Raw genomic sequence first — 19,527 nt, 5'->3', positions numbered from 1 at the left:
GGGGCCCTTCGCCCATGACTGCTGGGTGTGGGCGTTTGAAAGCCCAGCTCCCTCAGGGCAGGGACCTCTTGAGTCACAGGTGATGCTCCAGGGTCCCCTGAAGGCTGAAGCCGCTCCCCACAGGGTTTCTGGATTTCTGCTTGAAAGCCAAGCTCTGCTGGCATCTCCCATCCCGCAGGCAGTGGGGGACGGGGGTCTCTCCTGGATGCACTTTCTGAGTAACTCGACCAGGAATCCCCATCTCAGGGCACCCGTGGTGCCTCCACATGTGCTGAGACACAGCATCGGACCCCAGATGTCACCCACAGTGATGAGGGGCCTGGGAAATGGACCAGGCTTCAGTCCCTAACACCATCACAAATCTGCTTGGCAGCTCAGGTACAATTGTCAAACCCCTCAGCATTCAGTGGAAATGCAAGGGACCCAGAATAGTCAAATAATGTCCAAAAAGAACAAAACTGGGGGATTCACAGAACCTGATTTGAAAGCTTGCTACAAAGCTGCAGTTATCAAGATGGTCCCAGCACAGGGCAGACATCTGGACCAATGGAACAAAATGGCAAGTCAAAAAACAAGGTGTGATGTCAAAAGCAATTCAATGGGGAAAGAATCGTCTTTTCAGCAAATGATGCTGGGACAGTCCAATATCCACTGATGAGAGAATAAAGCTGGACTCTCACCTGACATTATTCATAAAAATTAACTCAAAATGAATCACGCAGCTAAACGCAAGAGCTGAAACTATATGATACTTAGAAGGAAGTGTGGGAGTAAATCCCCGTGGCCTCAGCTGAGGTGATGGATCCTTAGACAAAGCACAGTAGCCGAGGAGGAAATCACCACGTCGGACAACGTCAAGGTCCACGTAGCCGAGGAGGAAATCGCCACGTTGGACAACGTCAAGGTCCACGTGGCCGAGGAGGAAATCGCCACGTCGGACAACGTCAAGGTCCACGTGGCCGAGGAGGAAATCGCCACGTTGGACAACGTCAAGGTCCACGTAGCTGAGGAAATCGCCATGTTGGACAACGTCAAGGTACAAGACTTCCCTGCTGCAAATGATGCCCTCAAGCAAGAGAAAAGATAGCCCACGGAACAGGAGAAGACACCTGCCAATCACCTGTCTGACCAGACACCTGCGTCCAGGAAATAAAATACATAACTCTTATGCAGAAACACAAAGACAAGCAAGGACTTCTGGCTTCTGCTCTGCCGCGAACAACGTGGAAGGCCTCATTCCCATCCCTGCAACAGGAAAAATGCTGAACTAATGAAAATCAATGACTTTTCCTGGACCCATCAGAGAGCGGAGGTCAAAGCACCACTGCGACCCCCAAGTCTAGAGAGACAGGTGAGCAGTCACAGCCAAGACCCACTGGCCTGGAGCAGAGATGATGGTGCAGGAGCTGCAGGAACACCTCCCAGGCAGCTCTGGGGAACGGTTGGGGTTGTATGCAGAACTCCCGGGCTGCAGTCTTATGGGGCCCCCAACCTTTTGTGGGTTTCCCCTCCAGGAACCCTGCCAGGTCTTAATGAAGCCAAGGATAATCCCTTCCCGGCTCTGGCATGGGATGGGGACAGTCAGTGCTGTGAAATATACCTGGAGCATTCTCCACAGCAAATGGAATTTGCTCTCCAAAGGAAAGGTTTATCTCACTGGGGGAAGACTGGTTTTCAGCCTGTACCCCGCTTTAGCCTGTCTCACTTAAGGGGAGGGGAAAAGCAGATCAACAACTGTGAAGGGGCACAGGCCCCCGAGACTGAGATGTGGTCACAGACTGTGGAACAGTTCCCTCCCCGCCACCTTCCCAACACACCCACAGGGCTTCTGCAGTGTGACAGGGATTCCAGCAGATAGGGCCACAAAATGCAGACTCTCTCTGAGGAGGAGGATATAGGGAAGCCCAAGGGCAACCAAGGAAATGAAAACAAATGTGAAGCCTCTGGTACCCACAGCTACAGCAGACATTAAACCCTGCCCCAACCTGGCCTAATAACATAAACAAACCTCACACTAAAGGCCCATCTACTTGAGCTCTTATTACCAGATGCATCATGTCCGGCTTTCAACAAACATTACAAGGGAGACTGCAAGATCTTAAGGAAAAAAATAGTGTGAAGAGACAATGCACGCATTAGAATGGATCCAGATATGGCACCCAGGTTGGAATTATCAAACAGGAAATTTAAAATAACTGTGATTAATATGGTAAGGGCTCTAAGGGAAGAGTATGCAAGAACAGATGGGGAACAGATGGGCAATGTAAGCAGAGATGGAAACTCCAAGGAGGAATCAAAAGGAAATGCTGGAAATAGAAAACACCGTAACAGAAATGAGGATGCCTTTGATGGTTCCTCAGTAGACTGGATCCAGATGAGGAACGAATCTATGAGCTTGAAGAAATGTCAACAGAAAATTCTCAAACTGAAATGCAAAGAGGAAAAAAAAGAGTGAAAAAAATGAACAGACTATCCAAGAGCTGTGGGACAATTTCAAACGGCACCCCACATGCATAATTGGATTTCCAGCAGATGAAGAGAAAGAGAACAGAATATTTGAAATAATAATGACTGGGAATTTTCTGAAATTAATGACAGACACCAAACCACAGATCCAAGAAGCTCAGAGAACGCCAAGCAGAATGAAGATATCAAAACAAATCTGCACCTAGGCATATCATTACTCAAATTGCAGAAAACCAAAGAGAAAATCTTGAAAGGAGCTGGGAGTGGAGGGTAGCGAGGAATTCTACTTACAGAAAAAGAATTAGAGCAGACTGCTTGTTAGAAATCACATAAGCAAGAAGACAGTGGAGTGAAATATTTAAAGTGCTGAAGGCAAAAAACCTACCAAGCTAGAATTCTATATCCAGTGAAATTATTCTTTAAAGGTGAAATAAAAATAAAGACCTTTTTGGACAAACATAAAGGGAAGGAATTCATCTCCGTTAGACCTGTCCTATAAGACATGTTAAACAAAGTTCTTCAGGGGGAGGAAAATGATTTAGGTCAGCAACTTGGGTCTACATAAAGAAAGGAGGCACTTTAGAGGAGGAATGAATAAAGGTAAAATGAAATTTGTAATTTTTCTTAATTGATCCAAAATATAACTGTTTAAAATAACAGTAGTAGCAACATAGTGAGCATTTATAGCATAGTGCGCAGCTACAGCATACAAAGGAAATGAATGACAGCAATGTCGTCAGGAACAGGAGGGATGCATGAGAGGCGCCGTCACAAGGCACCCCACTGCACACGAGGGCGCAGTGTGTCAGGTGAAGGCAGTCTGTATGCTAAAGGTATACTGCAATGTCCAGGCCAACCACTAAATATATTTCAAAAAGAAGTATAATAGGCTAGGAGAGGAGATAAACCACAATCCTTGCTTAATTAAAACCAGAAAAAGCAGAAAAATAAGGAAAAAAGAAGGAACAACAAATAGACTACACTTATAAATATGGTAGATATCATATTGAATTTATCAATGATCACTTATTTATTTACGGGACAGTGTGTCTCTCTGTTACCCAGGCTGGAGTGCAGGGGCATGACCATAGCTCACTGCAGCCTTGAACTCCTGGGCTCACACGATCCTACTGCCTCAGCCTCCTGTGTAGCTGGTATCACAGGTGTGTCCCACCACACCCGGCTAATTTTAAATTTTTGGGTAGAGACAGGATCTTGCCATGTTGCCCAGCCTGGTGTCAAACTCCTGGGCTCAACCAATCCTCTCACCTCAGCCTCTCAAGTCACTGGGACTACAGGCATGCACTGTTACACCTGGCTAATTTTTTAAGTATTTTATAGAGCTGGTGATAAGGTTTGGCTGTGTCCCCACCCCACTCTCAGCTTGAATTGTAACTCCCACAATTCCTACGTGTCATGGGAGGAACCTGGTGGGAGGTCACTGAATTATGGGGACGGGTCTTTCCTGTGCTGTTGTCAGGATAGTGAATGAGTCTCATGAGATCTGATGGTTTGAAAAACAAAAGCTTCCCTGCACAAGCTCTCTGCCTGCTGCCATCCATGTAAGATGTGACTTGCTCCTCCTTGCCTTCTACCATGATTGTGAGGCCTCCCCAGCCATGTGGAACTGTAAGTCCACAAGCTCTCTGCCTGCTGCCATCCATGTAAGATGTGACTTGCTCCTCCTTGCCTTCCACCGTGATTGTGAGGCCTCCCCAGCCATGAGGAACTGTGAGTCCACTAAACCTTTTCCTGTATAAATCACCCAGTCTCGGGTATGTGTTTATTAGCAGCATGAAAACAGACTAATATAGTAAATGGGTACCGGTAAAGTAGGGTGCTGCTGAAATGATACCCAAAATGTGCAAGCAACTTTTTAGAATTGGGTAACAGGCAGAGGCTGTAACAGTCTGGAGGGCTCAGAAGAAGACAGGAAAATGTGGGAAAGTTTGGAACTTCCTAGAGACTTGTTGAATGGCTTTGACCAAAATGCTGATAATGATATGGACAATAAGTCCAGGCTGAGGTGGTCTCAGATGGAGATGAGGAACTTGTTGGGAACTGGAGCAAAGGTGACTCTTGTTATGCTTTAAGCAACGAGACTGGTGGCATGTTGCCCCTGCCCTGGAGATTTGTGGAACTTTGAATTTGAGAGAGATGATTTAGGGTATGTGACAGAAGAAATTTCTAAGCAGCAAAGCATTCAAGAGGTGACTTGGGTGCTGTTAAAGGCATTCCATTTTAAAAAGGAAACAGAGCATGAAAGTTCAGAAAATTTGCAGCCTGACAACATAATAGAAAAGAAAATCCTGGCTGGGCATGGTGGCTCATGCCTGTAATCCTAGCATTTTGGGAGATTAAGGCGGGCAGATCACCTGAGGTCAGGAGTTCGAGACCAGCCTGGCCAACATGGCGAAACCCTGTCTCTATTAAAAAGATAAAAATTAGCTGGGTGTGGTGGTGCATGACTGTAATCCCAGCTACTTGGGAGGCTGAGATAGGAGAATCACTTGAACTCAGGAGGCGGAGGTTGTAGTGGCAATGAGCCGCTATTGCACCACTGCACTCCTGCCTGGGTGACAGAGCAAGACTGTCTCAAAAAAAAAAAAAAAAAAAAAAGAGAGAGAGAGAGAGAAAAGAAAACCCCATTTTCTGAGGAGAAATTTACATAAGTAACAAGGAACTGAATATTAATCACTAAGACAATGGGGAAAATGTCTCCAGGGCATGTCACAGACCTTTGTGGCAGCCCTTCCTATCACGGACCCAGAGGCCTAGGAGGAAAAAAATGGTTTCATGGGCTAGATCCAGTGTCCCTCTGCTGTGTGCAGTCTAGGGACTTGCTGCTCTGCATCCCAGCTGCTCCAGCTATGACTAAAAAGGGCCAAGTTACAGCTCAGGCTGTGGCTTCAGAGGGTACAAGCCCCAAGCTGTGGTAGCTTCCATTGGTATTGAGCCTGCAGGTGCACAGAGGTCAAGAATTGAGGTTTGGGAACCTCCACCTACATTTCAGAGGATGTATGGAAACACCTGGATGTCCAGGCAGAAGTTTGTTGCAGGGTTGGGGCCCTCATGCAGAACCTCTGCTGTGGCAATGCAGAAGGGAAATGTGGGGTTGGTGCCCCTACACAGAGTCCCCACTGGGGCACTGCCTAGTGGAGCTGAGAAGAGGGCCACCATCCTCTAGACTCCAGAATGGTATATCCACCAACAACTTGCACCAAGCACCTGGAAAAGCCACAGACACTCAATGCCAGCCCATGAAAGCAGCCGGCAGGGAGGCTGTACGCTGCAGAGCCACAAGGGCGGAGCTGCCTAAGACCATGGGAACCCAACTCTTGCATGAGCATGACCTGGATGTGAGATATGGAGTCAAAGGAGTTCATTTTGAAGCTTTAAGATTTGACTGCCCTGCTGGATTTCAGACTTGCATGGGGCATGTAGCCCCTTTGTTTTGGCCAATTTCTCCCATTTGGAATGGCTGTATTTACCCAATGCCTTTACCCCCATTGTATCTAGGAGTCACTTGCTTTTGATTTTACAGGTTCATAGGCAGAAGGGACTTACCTTGTCTCAGATGAGACACTGGACTGTAGACTTTTGAGTTAATACTGAAATGAGTTAAGACTATGGGGGACTGTTGGGAAGGCATGATTGGTTTTGAGATGTGAGGACATGAGATTTGGGAGTAGCCGGGGAAGAATGATAAGGTTTGGCTGTGTCTCCACCCGAATCTCAGCTTGAGTTGTGACACCCAAAATTCCATGTGTCGTGGGAGGAACCTGGTGGGAGGTCATTGAATTATGGGGATGGGTCTTTCCTGTGCTGTTACCATGATAGTGAATGAGTCTCATGAGATCTGATGATTTTAAAAACAAAAGTTTCCCTGCACAAGCTCTCTCTTTGCCTGCTGCCATCCATGTAAGATGTGACTTGCTCCTCCTTGCCTTCCACCATGATTGTGAGGCCTCCCCAGCCATGTGGAAATGTAAGTCCATTAAACCTTTTTCCTGTATAAATCACCCAGTCTCAGGTATGCCTTTACTAGCAGCGTGAAAATAAACTAATACAGATGGGTCTCACCTTGTTGCCCAGGCTGGTCTCAAACTCCTGGACTCAAGCAGTCCTCTTTCCTCAGCCTCCATGGTCACTTTAAATGTGAATGGTCTAAAATACACCAATTAGGTCAGGCACAATGGCTCACATCTGTAATTCCAGCATTTTGGGAGGCTTAGGTGGGAAGACTCCAAGAGTTTGAGACCAACCTGGACAACACAGTGAGACCCTGTCTCTTCAACAACATTTTTTTCAAATGAGCCAGGTGTGGTGGCACACACCTACAGTTCCAGCTATTCTAATGGCTGGGGCAGGGAGAATCACTTGAGCCCAGGAAGTCAAGGCTGAAGTGAGCCATCGTTCCACCACTGCACTCCAGTTTTGGTAATAAAGCCAGATCCTGTCTCTACAAAAACAATAAAGTAAAATAAAATATGCCAATTAAAATGCATTGTCAGAGTAGACTAAAAAAAGACAATAAAAATTTTTAAAAATTTGAATAGACATTTCTGTAGACACAATACCTGATAAAACACCTCAAAAGATGTTCAGCATCATCAGAGAAATGCAAATCATAGCCACACAATCACTGCACACTAAGATACCTATAATTTTTAAAAAATAAACCAGACAATAACAAGACTTGGCAGGTATATGGAGACATTACCACCCTCACACACTGCTGGTAGGGGCATAAAATGGCACACCTGCTGTAGAAAAGGGTAGGCGTTTTCTCCAAACACAAAGCACAGAGTCACATATGACCCAGCAGGTTCACACCTAGGTATGCGCCCCCCAAAAATAAAAGTACATATCCACACAAAGACTTGTATGTGAACGTTCACAGCAGCATTATTCATAATAATAAAAAATGTTAACAAGTGGAAAGAACAAATACTCATCAACTGATGACTGGATAAAGGAAAGGTGATATATATGTGGAATATTACTCAGCCATCAACAGGAATGAAGCACTGACAGGCTACAACGTGGATGGACCTCGAAAGCATCCTGCGAAGTGAAAGAAGCCAGCTGCAAAGACCCCATAATGTGTAACTCCACTTCCATGAAACATCCACAACAGGCAAACCTACAGAGACGGAAAGTAGCTTCGTGGCTGCCAGGGGAGGGGAGGAAAGAGGATTGGGTGTGACTGCTAACAAGTGGGGTCTCTTACAGCACATGAAAAGGTTCTAAAATCAGATTGTGGTGGAGGATGTACAGCCCTGTGACTATATTAAAAACCACAGAATTATACACTTTACATGGGTGCATTGTATATTGTATGGAATGTGAATTATATCAAAATAAGCTGTTTCCAAAAACCTCTCTCAGCCTCAAGTTAACAGTGGGACTTTTTTTTGGAGTGATGCTTTCCTTTCAGAACACCTCCCACCCTCCAGCCAAAACATCTCCCCACAACCAACCCAAGACAAAGCCTAGCTCCTCCTGCTCATGAGTGCCTGGCCTCACCTGTTCCCACCCAGAGCCTCCTGGGATCTCAGCATGGCCAGCTGGGCTCTGCACACTGTCTGTCCCTGAGTCTCCCAAGAGGGCTCATACCTCATCCTGGGCATGAGACTTTCCCAGAACATCCACCACAGGCTGAGGCAGACCCAGGGGCAAGGGGACCACTGAGGGACCCAGGGTCATCACTGTCACCCCGACATCAACACATAACTGTAGCTACTCCTTGGTGAATATCAGTCACATCCTGGTGGTATGGGCCAAACTGAGTCCCCAAAACGATACATTCAAGTTCTAATCCTGGGTACCTGTGAATGTGACCTCATTTGGAAGTGAGGTCTTTGCAGATATCATCAAGATAAGATGGGGCCATACTGGATCAGGGTGGGCCCTAAATCCAATGCCAGGTGTCCTTATGAGAAGAGGGGAGGAGGTGGAGATGCACACACAGGCAGACCCCACGCGGCAGCAGAAGCAGGGGCTGGGGGTATGTGTCTAGGCCAAGGCAGCCTCTGCCGGAGGTTCAAGGGGCAAGGACTGGTTTCCCTCTCTGGAGAGCCTTCAGAGGGGGCACAGCTTTTCTGACATCTTTGCTATGGACTCAGGCCTCCACACCCTGAGACAACAGCGTCTTTTTACTTCTTTTTTAAATCTGCTGATTAAAAGGAGCCTGTTGATGCTCTATTGTGAATATCACGTTCACGCAGAACACGAACCACATCCACACTGGGAACGCCTTGTCCTCACACGGCAGAGGAGCAAAGACTCAAAAGAGGACTAAAGTCACCCTTTTACGACAGCATTAACCCCACCCATGCTGGAAGAACCTACATGGCCCCATCGGCCCCCAAAAGTCCCATCGCTACCACCACAAGAAACAAAGTCCAACATGAGTTTTAGGGGAAACATTCCAACCACAGCACCCATCAAATCCTTGACGAGACCACGCCCTCAGTCAGTATTTGCTTACACTCTGGTGAGACCCGGAGGCAGGGAGCAGAGCTGCGCCATGCCGGACTTCCGGTTTACAGAAACTGTGAGATCATCACGTAACTGCCCAACGGGTTCACCCTGCCCGCTGCCCAGACAGAGCCAATTATCAAGACAGGGGAGCCGCAGGAGACAAAGAGCCGTTCACACACAGCCAGCTGTGTGGGAGACCATTTCATTACAACTCAGATCCTTTTCGGAGACGATGCATTGCTGTTCTTCATCCACCTGATTCGTGGTTACCTGTCCTGGTGGCCCCAGAACACCAGCATGCCTGGGTGTGAGGGCATGTGGCCCTCCCCGCACACACAACCAACACAGCACACCTGGGTGAGTGTGAGGGCTTCACGTGGCCGTCCCCGCACACACAACCCCAGCCCTGGTTGTCCCTGCCCACCTGCTTCATAGGAGCGAGGTGGGGGCTGGGAAACGCAGAAGGGAGGTCTCTGGCCTTCTCAGGACTTCAGGAAACGGTCTGGACTTCCAAGATGTGTGGGCTGCCAGGGGTCCCTACACGCCTTGCTCAGTGGTGGAGAGGAGCCCCAAGCCCAGCCCGCCACCGTGCCCTGAGCCTGCTCCGGCACTCACAGACTGGGAGCTGTCCCTACTGTTGTCCCGGGACTTGTTCTTGGCCAGGCGTTTCTTCTTCTTGTGCAGGGGCCTGGACTCCAGGATCATCTCCTCCAACTCAAAGGTGGGGTCGCAGTGCAGACGGCCTTTCTACAGAGGAATGGGTGCTGAGCCCTGGCCCATGGATGACACCACGTCCAGCCCAGAGCCCCCCCCCCCGCCCACTGAGCCGCCCACAGGCTTACGTTGGGCACGAAGCCCGGCTCCACCCTCTTCTCACTCAGATGGCCCCACAGCACGCCGGCCAGCGCAGGGGCTGCCTGCATGTCCTGGAGGCTGGAGAACCGGTGCTCGGGGTTCACAGTGAGGAGCTGTAACCAGGCATGAGTTAGAGGGTCCAGGGCCCAGGGCCCACAGCCCACTAGCACGGAATAGCCCGCCACCCCCAGCCAGGGCCCACAGCCCACCAGCACGGAATAGCCCGCCACCCCCAGGCCAGGGCACCCTGAGGAGGGTCCTACCAGGCCTGAGGTTCGGAGTTCAGGAACCTCGGGGCCACGTGAGGAAGGGTGGTGCCGACATCAGGCCAAGCACTGTGGCTGGCTCAGCATGTGGCCCAAGGGACACCTGATCTGAGTGCTGCTGCCCAAACCCCTGGCGCCAGAGGACAGCAGAGGGATATGCAGGGAAGGCTCTGCTGGGATTTGCCAGGAGGTGGCAGCCGAGGCCTGGCTAGCAGCTAACACTCCACCCGCTGCTGGCCTCACAGTAACTATTCCAGAGCCACTCCCTTCACCGCATGGGAACTCCACAGGCCAGGTGAGCCCAGGGCAGCCATGCGTGGCCTGGGAAGCAGCATCCCAGCACTGGCACCTCCCGTTTTTCCAGGGAAAATGCTGCAGACCCAGACCCCGTGCGAGGTTTCCCAGGCCTGGGCTTAGGCGTGTGGGTCATCCCCAGTCCCCACGCAGGCCCTCTCTAGCCCAGTGCCACCTTGTGAACCACCTGAGCAGGTGTGGCCGAGCTTCACAGGGCTAAAGCAGAGTGAAGAGGCTCTCTCGGGGCTGGGGAGAGGCCCCCGGCAGGCAAGGCCTCCCTGACTTTAGGCTGCTTGGTTACAATGCCAAGGCAGGAGGCCCCACCTGCCTGAGACATGGGAGCCGGGAGGCAGCTGGGCCCGTGCGGCACACTCGCTCCCTTCCCTGTCCTGCCTGCGCCTGGCTCTGACTCCGAACCCCCCATGGTGTATACAGTGAGGCTCTGAACAGGGAGCCGCACAGCCCAGTCAAGGCACAGCCCCGGCCTAGTCCCAGATCACAAATGGGAAGCACCACTGATGGCCACGCCCCTGCCCGTGTCCCTGCCAGGCTGACGTCCCTTGAGAGGCGTTTGCAGTGAGCAGTGGCTTCCCACCTTCCCTGGGAGGCACTGGGGCAAAGCGTCCCGGAGATAGCATGGGCTTGAACCCACCTACCCCACACCCTCCTTCCAATATGGGACACAGGGACCCAGCTCAGGGCTCCTCTGTGGTGACAGGCAGGGCGGGTGCACAAGCCTGCTGTGAGGGTGCCTGGGGACACAGCTCAGGGGATCACCAGGACACCAGTGACCTGGCAGGGCTTGCACCTGGTGAGAGGGCCACAGAGCCTGCCACCAGCTCGCTTTCTGGGGCTTGGGGCTGCCATCTGTGGAGGCCCCCACAGGCTGCAGCGAAGGGACCTGTGTCTGCCAGGAAGCGGCACTAAGTGTGCACTGGAGGGGGTGCCCCGAGCCACAGATGAATGAGGGAGGGAGGTGGGTGCTCGGTGGGCAAGGAGGTTCAGGGATGGGGGCTCACCTTCCGCAGCAAGGCCACCATCTCCTTGGACCACGTGGGGACATACTGGACGCTCACGGTGCTGAACAGCTGCACCAGGGACTCCACAGCGTTGCTGGAGTGGATGTCGTAGGGCCTCTGGAGACAGGGAGGCAGCACTGGGCAGGTCCTCCTGGCCCCCAGGACGCCCAGAACAACGCCAGACACAGGTGGCATCACCCTAAGAGGACCCCCTTCCCCCACCCCAAGTGCAGGCACGGCTCTGCACACAGCCTGGCCTTCACCTGCCTCGGGGGAGCCTGGGTTAGATAAAGCTTGCACCCGGGTCCTGCACCATGGCTGCTGCGCCCATCTGGCTGGGATCCCAGGGGCCTGGGTTCAGGCAGAACAGCCCCAGAGGGCCAGGAGGGAGCTTCCTCAGAGGTGGGGTCCTGTGCAGGGCTGAGGGGTATGGTCTGCAAGAGGGTCCCAGCCTCCCAGTCTCCCAGAACTGGCCTCGCCATGGCCACAAGGGTGAGAGCACAGGGCCCCAAAATAAACTTTTTGTGGAAAGTTCCAAGGCAGCAGCACCCCTGCTGGCCCGTTCTCAGCCCTGTCCACCCCCCTAGAGGCCGGCTTGCAGGCCCCAGCAGCGGCCTCGGGAAACCACAGTGACTCTGTCCTTCCTCCCCCTGCTCAGGCATTCCATCACCAACTGCACACTTTGCTAAAAACGTGACTCCTCAGACAGAGTGGAGACATCCCTGCACGCCTGGGCACTGGGGGTGGCCGCCCCCCTCCCCAGCACTCAGGCCACCCACTGGTGGGGGCAGACAGCAGGGACCTGGCGGCCAAACCCGGGGCTGCAGGGGGTCCATACCCAGCCTCGCAGCAGTTCATAGGCCATCACCCCCACCGACCACCAGTCCACCTCGAAGGAGTAGCCAGTCCCGCCGTTGACAAAAGAGTGGAAGATCTCTGGAGCTTTCCGACAGAAAGAAGGACCAGTTGAGCTGCCAAGGGATCACAGCCTGGACCCGTGGGCACAGGGCCGGCACCTTGAGGCCACACCCCGAGACCAGGCTGCCTCCAGGGTGGGACAGAAAAGCCACCGAGGTCTTGTCCTTCCCAGCTGGAGGAAGCCAGCTCCCACCTGGAACCCCAGCTCGGGCTCACCCATGTATGGCTTGGTGCCTGCTAACGCCGTCGCCCGCTCCCCGTCCTTGATGATGGTGGCGATGTTGAAGTCGGTCAGGTGTGCGTGTCCTGCGCAGAGAGGGGTCAGCTGTGGCTGTCCCAGGACCAGAGACGATCCTTGTGTGCAGGACCCCCCTCCCCTCACAGGCCTATCCCTGCCGCCACCCACCTGGGCTGCCCACACCCAGCCCCACCCACCTCTCTCATCCAGGAGAATGTTGTCAGGCTTGACATCTCTAGACAGGGCAGAAAGAGGGAAGGTGAGTTGAGAAATCTGCCCTGTTTCTGCCCTGGAATCTCTGCCACAATTCCTGGAGTCCCCAGGACACTCCCCTCAACCTCCGGTCACCCACTCGAGGCAGAGGCCTGGGAGCCTGACTTGGTCCTCGGACGATACTAGGACCTCTGGGTAGGGGCAGAGGCGATGAAGTCAGCCACTTTGTTTCCCGTGGCATCTGGACAGCAGCACACACCTGGCACCGGACGCTGGGAGGGGGCCTGGAGCCCCAGAGGACGAGAGCAATTGCTGGCAGGGCCTGCCCTCCCCCTCCACGACTCGGCCTCTAGGAGACCAAGCCGCCTCGGCTCTCGCTTTGCCCCTACTTTTCCAGGCATGCAGCCAGTGCTCAGCGACCAGGTCATAACCAGACATCCAAGTCCCCAAAAGCAGGAATGCAAACACCAGTCTATTCGGCTTTAAAATATACCTCACAGATATTTTCATTTTGTTCCATAGCTGCAGAATTTCAGCCTAATTTCTGCTTCCCAATTTCACTTCCTTCATAATCTGCTTCCTATTTTCTTTTTTTAAATTTTATTTTCAGAGCCATCACACCGGCTCTGCTTCCTAATTTCATCTGCTTTAAGCTAATGTTAAAATTAGTTTGGATTCCCTGGGACATGGTGGATGGGCAAACGGGAGCCTTCAGTTAAACGGACCAGCTGAAAGCCACCTGCTGTGACCCGGCCCTGTGTCTGTCCACCAGGGCTAACAGCCCTCTGCCCAGTCTTGGCTGGGGCTATTGAGACGAGGCCCCCTACATGGACACCAGGCACACAGCTATGGGGCTGACCTGGTCGGCGCAGGTGCCACAGCTGGGGCAGGCCTCAGGCGAGGGTGGGGCAGAGGAGCTGACCGCTCTGCGGGAGTGTGGACGCCCTGCCAGCAGTCTGACCCGAGGTGCTGAAGCCCTGCCACGTCAGTAAGGTTGCCCGCCCTGTCTGCCACGCACACACCTGTGGATGATGTGCTGGCCACGCAGGTAGTCAAGGGCCAGCGCCATCTCGCAGATGTACAGCCTCACCGTGTCCTCAGAGAACTGCACGTTCTGCGCAGGTGGTAGGCAGGTCCCTCCCCACCAGAAGCAGGTCCACTACCATGAACATGTCGCTCCTCGTCCTGGAAGGAGTACCTGTTGGGCACCGACGGATTAGCCTGGTGTTGTGCACAGTGGGGAAGCCCAGTCACGGCTGCTCCCACAGCCGACACACTCCCCAAGGACCACAGCCCCACCCAGCATTCAGTCACCAGGCATTCCCAGGAGGCTACCCAAAGCACGGATGGCACCCCAGCCCAAGCTGCTCTGAGGCCCAGATTCGTGGAAAGACACACCACCCTGTGCTGGACGTGGCCCAGCTGAGGGCCAGAGGCACCTGGAGTGGCAATGCACAGGCAGAGCTACAGTGCCCAGCCTCTGGGTGTTTTTCGGGTTTTCGGCTGCCTGGTCTCCTCTTCGGTAAAATGGGGATACAAACTTCTGCCTCAGAGGGTTGTTAAAAAAAAAATGAGGCCACGTAGGTAACACTCTTGACACAGTGTTGGGCAAAGAGCTGGCATTTAATAACCAGCATCCATGGTGAGGACGATGGCAGTGATGGTGGTGGTAGTGGTAGTGATGGTGGTAACAGTGACTGTAAAAGTATAGTGATAACAGTGATTGTGACCGTGGTGGTGGTGGTGATGGTGAGGACCGTGGTGGTGATGGTGAGGTGGTGACAGTGATGATTGAGGGTGGCGGTGATGGTGATAACAGTGATTGTGACTGTGGTGGCGATGGTGACAATAGCGATTGTGTTGATTACAGTAATGGTGATGAGAGTGATGATGGTGACAGTGGTGATGATGGCGGTGACGGCGATGATGGTGGTGAGTTTTTCAGTCCCTAAACTCTCCCCCACTGACTAGTGCCGGAGACTCCATGGGGGCACATCTCCATCGTAGGGAAGCCCTGGGCTTCCAGCAGGCTCAGAAGAAACTGCATTAACTAACCCCAGCATGCCATGGCCACCTGGGCCCCTGCCAGCCCTGGGGCACAGGAAGGAGAACAGATGGGGAGAGGTAGAAAGGGCCTGTGGGTGGCAGGGGCATCTCCAAGGCATGAGGGCCAGGGAGCACCAAGGGCAGGAGAGCATAGCCAGTGCCTTCCCAGCTTCAGGGCGGCGAGTCTCTCTGCAGAGAGGCCACAGCAGGCTCACCAGAGGTTCACCAGAAAGACATGCTCGATCTCCTGCAGGATCTCCAGCTCCCGGAAGACGTTGCGGACCTCGTCGCGCTCGATGCACTGCTGCTTGTTCATGTACTTCATGGCGTACATCTTCTCCGTGTCCCGCTTCTGCACAATGCACACCTGGGGGGCACAGGGCTGTTCGGCAGGACGCCTGAGGACGCCTGGGGACACATGGGGACACCTGGAAATGCATGGGAATGCCTGGGGATGCATCGTGAGGACACACGGGGACACCTGAGGACGCACCATAGCCCCTCTGCCTCCTGGACGTGGCAGATGCATTCCTCTCTGCCACATATGGCAGCACATTTGTTCTGGGGATTAGGACGTGGGTGTTTGGGAGGCCACGATTCTGCCCCCAGAGGTTCCTGTACTGCTTAGCGTGTGGCCCTGGAGGCACCTGTCTCAGTCACATCCTGGCTCCGGGGCTGTTGCTGGAGACCCCTCCCTGAGACTCAGTCCTGTGTTTCCAGTCTGCAGCAGGAAACGCAGGTCACACCTGTGAACAGCACTAGCTGCAAACGGACAGGGCCGGGCCTGAGAGCACCCAGGCGTGAGTCGGAGCCACACAGTGGCTAGTTGTGCGGGGAGGGCCCCTCACCAGCCATGACCTGGGCAGGGAGTTTTGCCTTCCTAAACCCCAACATCCTTTTCCAGGGCTTGGAGCAGCAAGCAGCCTGGAGGGGTACTGGGGAATGAATGCGAAAACCCACTCAGCACAGAGCCCTGCACCCAGAAAGCCTCATCAACCATGGCTGCAGCTTCGCCCTGGACACGCATCACTCCACACTCCAGAGACCACCTCCCGTCTCAACACCGTGAGGCCAAGGCCCCTCACCCTGTCCTGCGAGGAGACACACGGAGTGAGCATGGGGCTTGAGGGCCACCACTGCCACCAGAGCGGGACCCCTCCGCGGCACCAGTCCCGACGTAGCTCTTCAGGCACCGTGCCCTCTGAGCACAGATCGTCAGTGTCAACACTGACGCCGCAGACGCACAGCTAATTGCTTGGCAGTGAGGATCAAAGTGAGGCAAGGGGTGAGAAGCATCAGTGAGCCGGGGCTCCCTTGCGGCCAAGGAATGTCAATCAGAATTAAAGACAAAGATCCCCAAAGGGAAGCCAAGAATTAAGGCACAAAATGGTAAGCAGCAGAGCCAACACCCCTGTCTCCCACTCAGGCTGGGAGAGACTTTCCCAGGTTGGGAGAGGACAGGTAACCCAGACCCACTTCCAAGGCCTTCCACAACCTCTGCTCTCTGGTCCTCAAGGAGTTGGAGCCCAGCGGAGGACCTGGAGGAATTGGACGATTCTGGATCACAAGGTGGGCCACAGACGGCCCTCGGCTCCTGGTCATATGCCCCGGAAGCGTGGTGGCACAACCCGTAGTCCCAGCTACTCAGGAGACTGAGAAGGGGGCATTGCTTGAGCCTGAGTGGTTGAGGCTGCAGTGAGCCCTGATTGTACCACTGCACTCAGCCCGGGTGACAGAGCGAGACACTGTCTCTAAAAAAATAAAGTCAGATGATTAACAGCCTGAATTCAACGTGCAACCTTCATCCCTCTCTGCCACGAACGGTAACATGTTTGTTCTGGGGATTTGGACGTGGGTGTTTGGAGGCCGTGATTCTGCCCTCAGAGGTTCCTGTACTGCTTAGTGTGTGGCCCTGGAGGCACCTGTCTCAGTCACATCCTGGCTCCGGGGCTGTTACTGGAGACCCCTCCCTGAGACTCAGTCCTTTTGTGACGCAAAGCGGTGACCCTCCCTCCCCCCAGGGGCCACTGGGAGTCACACTGCACAGAGCACAGGGCTGGCCCAAACTAGGAAAGCACATCTGACGGTGCCAAGCAGTGGTCTGGGTGGATCCAGCTGTAGCATCATGGCATGGGAGACAGTGACTTGGCACTATGGGCTCTAAGTGTGGCCTCTCCAAGAAGCTGGCACCAGGCATGGCCTCAGCACCTCCCCGACCGGTGGGTGGGGAAAGCTGGGCCTGGAAAGACAGGAAGAGCCTTGTATTGGGGGCTACCCAGAGGTGCGTGTGCTGACGGGGGCTCCCGAACACACGGCCACACCTGCCGAGGAGCGGGGGCAGCTGCAGGCAGCCTGAGAACAGACGGAGACTGAGCTTGAACGAGGCCGCCTTGGGAGGGCTGGGCTGGGCGGGGTTACTCCTGAACTTCCTGCATTTCCTGTGACCATTTTTAAAATTGTTATTTTGAAAGCCAGTTGAGGGTTTCAGAATGACAGTGAGCATAAGCTGCAGCAGCCCTGGCTGCCCACTTCAGCTCCGAGGACCCTCTCCCGCTGCTTCCCGCTGCCAACGGGGCAGAGTCGCGTGGCTCAGCAGCATGGCCTTCCTCCCATGCACACGGCCACAGGAGGCAGAGGAGTCCCGTGCTCCAGACGGAAGCCCCAGCCTCACTCTGCACAGGCACAGAAGGAGCAGTGCTCTCCCGCGCCAGCCCCGGCACCCATGGCCTCCCGCAGACGGCCACTGCAGGCTCAAGGTGGCGACTGCAGATCTGGAAACTGCTCCAGAAGGGCTATTTCTTGCCCTGGGGCTGGGACCAGACAGGCTGTGAGACAAACAGGGTGGAAAATCCGGCCCCCACCCTCTGCCCCTCAGGAGCCTGGCTTGGGGGCACTGGCTCGGGCCAGGGCTCTTGCTGCTGGGGGAGCTGCAGAGCCCACCTCTGCCTGGAGCAGCGCCAGTGCCCAGAGCCCAAGGCCGTCTCCAGCCGGTCCCAAGCCTCAGGCTTTCTGTCCCTTGTGCAAAGCCCCAGAAAGCTGCCTGCCCAAGCCACCCAACCCTCTCCGGGGTCCCCCTGCCCCTCCCGCTCACGTTGCAGCTTACGTGAGGAATCTCTGGAAGAACATGCCTTCCCTTGGGGTGCTGAACCCCCACAGCCCACTCTCCAGGGCACCTGGGCTTCCCGTGCCCTCTGGGCCCAGTCACAGGTGTGGCGGACACTGACTGGGTGTCTACTCCAGTCAGGACCTCACCCTCCTGCCAAGTGAGCTCACCCAGGACCACCTGCCTTCCCAAGCGTGGAGCCTGGGCTCCATCTGGGGCCAGCCCCTTGGCCCTATGACCCGAGCCTGCTCTCCCCATCACACACATCCTGTCACCCGCAGCCAGGGAGCAGGGACAGAAGAGCCGCCTCAAGTCAGGGCCTGGCCTCGCACACACACACATCTGGGCTCGCGCACACATGCCTGGCCTCGCACACCCACAGTTCCGTTGTCCACCAGAACAAAGCAGCAGATCCAGTTCCCTCCAGCCTGTTACCCCACCTGGGAAACAAACTGCCCTGGTCGGTGGAGCCATCAGCCACGATCGAAGCCCCTGGCCTGGACCTGTGGGAGGAGCTGCCCTGAGGAGCAAGGGGAGGCAGGGTTACACCCAGGTCTCCCGAGTCTTTGGGCTCTGTGTTCTGGAACATGCTCAGCTCAACTGCAGTTCAAGAAAAGCTTGTAAGTCTTCCTCTGTGCCAGCCCCACGCGAGGTACTGGCAGGGCAGGTTGAGTTGCCATGGTCGCTCCCTGGAGACCCTGGGGGGAATGCCTCGACCCCCAGCAGCAGGCCCGAGTGTGTTCCCAAAAGACACAGCCACCAGGAGCCTTGGAATGTGGCCTTATTGGGAACAAAGGTCTTTGAAGATGTAATTAAGTTGAGGATCTGGAGGCCCTGAACGGGGATGGGCCCTAAAGCCAATGACAGGCATCCTCATAAAAGACAGAAAAGAGATGATGGCGTGGTGCGGGCGCGAGGGCGAGGGGACGGCGCAGGCGCGGGGGCGAGGGGACTGCGCGGGTGCAGGGGCGAGGAGACGGCATAGGCATGGGGGGAGAGAGCGTGAAGGTGAGGCAGAGGCAGCGATATGAAGATGCCGGCCTGGGGATGGAGTGACGCGGCAGCAGCTGAGGACGCCACGAGTGGCCAGCAGCCACCAGACGCCAGGAGAAAGCACAGCGGGTTCTCCCACGGAGCCACCCAGAGGACCCACTCTGCCAGGTGTCAGGCTTCCCATCTCCAGGACTACAAGAGAAACTTCTGTTGTTTGCAGACACTGAGTTACGGAACTTGGTTCTGGCGGGAAACTCACTTTCTTCGCATCTCCTGTGTATACGCATCCCTGAAAACACCCTGTAGGCTTTAACCACTCGCGGCCACACCTGCAGGCAGCCGCCTCACCGGGGCTCACGCTGCGCCCTCATCCAAGCACCTGCCAACCCAGCAGCCCGCTTCCCCCAATCTCCTTCACCGCTTTCTGACCCAGCCAGCAGGTGGGGAGCCTGGCCCCGCCCCTTATTACTAGGACCCACCCTTCGAGGCCTGGACTGGCGGGCACGCTCAAGGTGGTTTGGGGGTGGTGTGGGGTTTTCCGTTGAAATGGATTTGATTAAGTCAATCACATCAAAGTGCTCTTAGATGAAGACAACAGAGTAGAAGGCAGGTCCAGCAGGCTCCCTCGGG

At 54.4% G+C, this 19,527-nt stretch overlaps 1 protein-coding gene across 1 annotated transcript in view; it reads right to left on the bottom strand.

Moving 5' to 3' along the window:
- Positions 1–19,527, bottom strand: part of STK32C (serine/threonine kinase 32C) — a 98,382-nt gene that overhangs the window by 3,294 nt on the left and 75,561 nt on the right. Inside the window, 10 exon segments of the mRNA XM_017893858.1 lie at positions 9,568–9,699; positions 9,795–9,920; positions 11,387–11,503; positions 12,225–12,328; positions 12,521–12,610; positions 12,740–12,777; positions 13,778–13,885; positions 13,887–13,930; positions 13,932–13,953; positions 15,017–15,168. Coding sequence (XP_017749347.1) covers positions 9,568–9,699; positions 9,795–9,920; positions 11,387–11,503; positions 12,225–12,328; positions 12,521–12,610; positions 12,740–12,777; positions 13,778–13,885; positions 13,887–13,930; positions 13,932–13,953; positions 15,017–15,168 — 933 coding nt within the window.

Source organism: Rhinopithecus bieti, unplaced genomic scaffold (assembly GCF_001698545.2).
Source record: "Rhinopithecus bieti isolate Rb0 unplaced genomic scaffold, ASM169854v2 scaffold_24263, whole genome shotgun sequence".
NCBI classification, from domain to species: Eukaryota; Metazoa; Chordata; class Mammalia; order Primates; family Cercopithecidae; genus Rhinopithecus; species Rhinopithecus bieti.
Note: the sequence above shows the minus strand (reverse complement) of the source record. Positions and strands in the feature narration are given on the sequence as shown.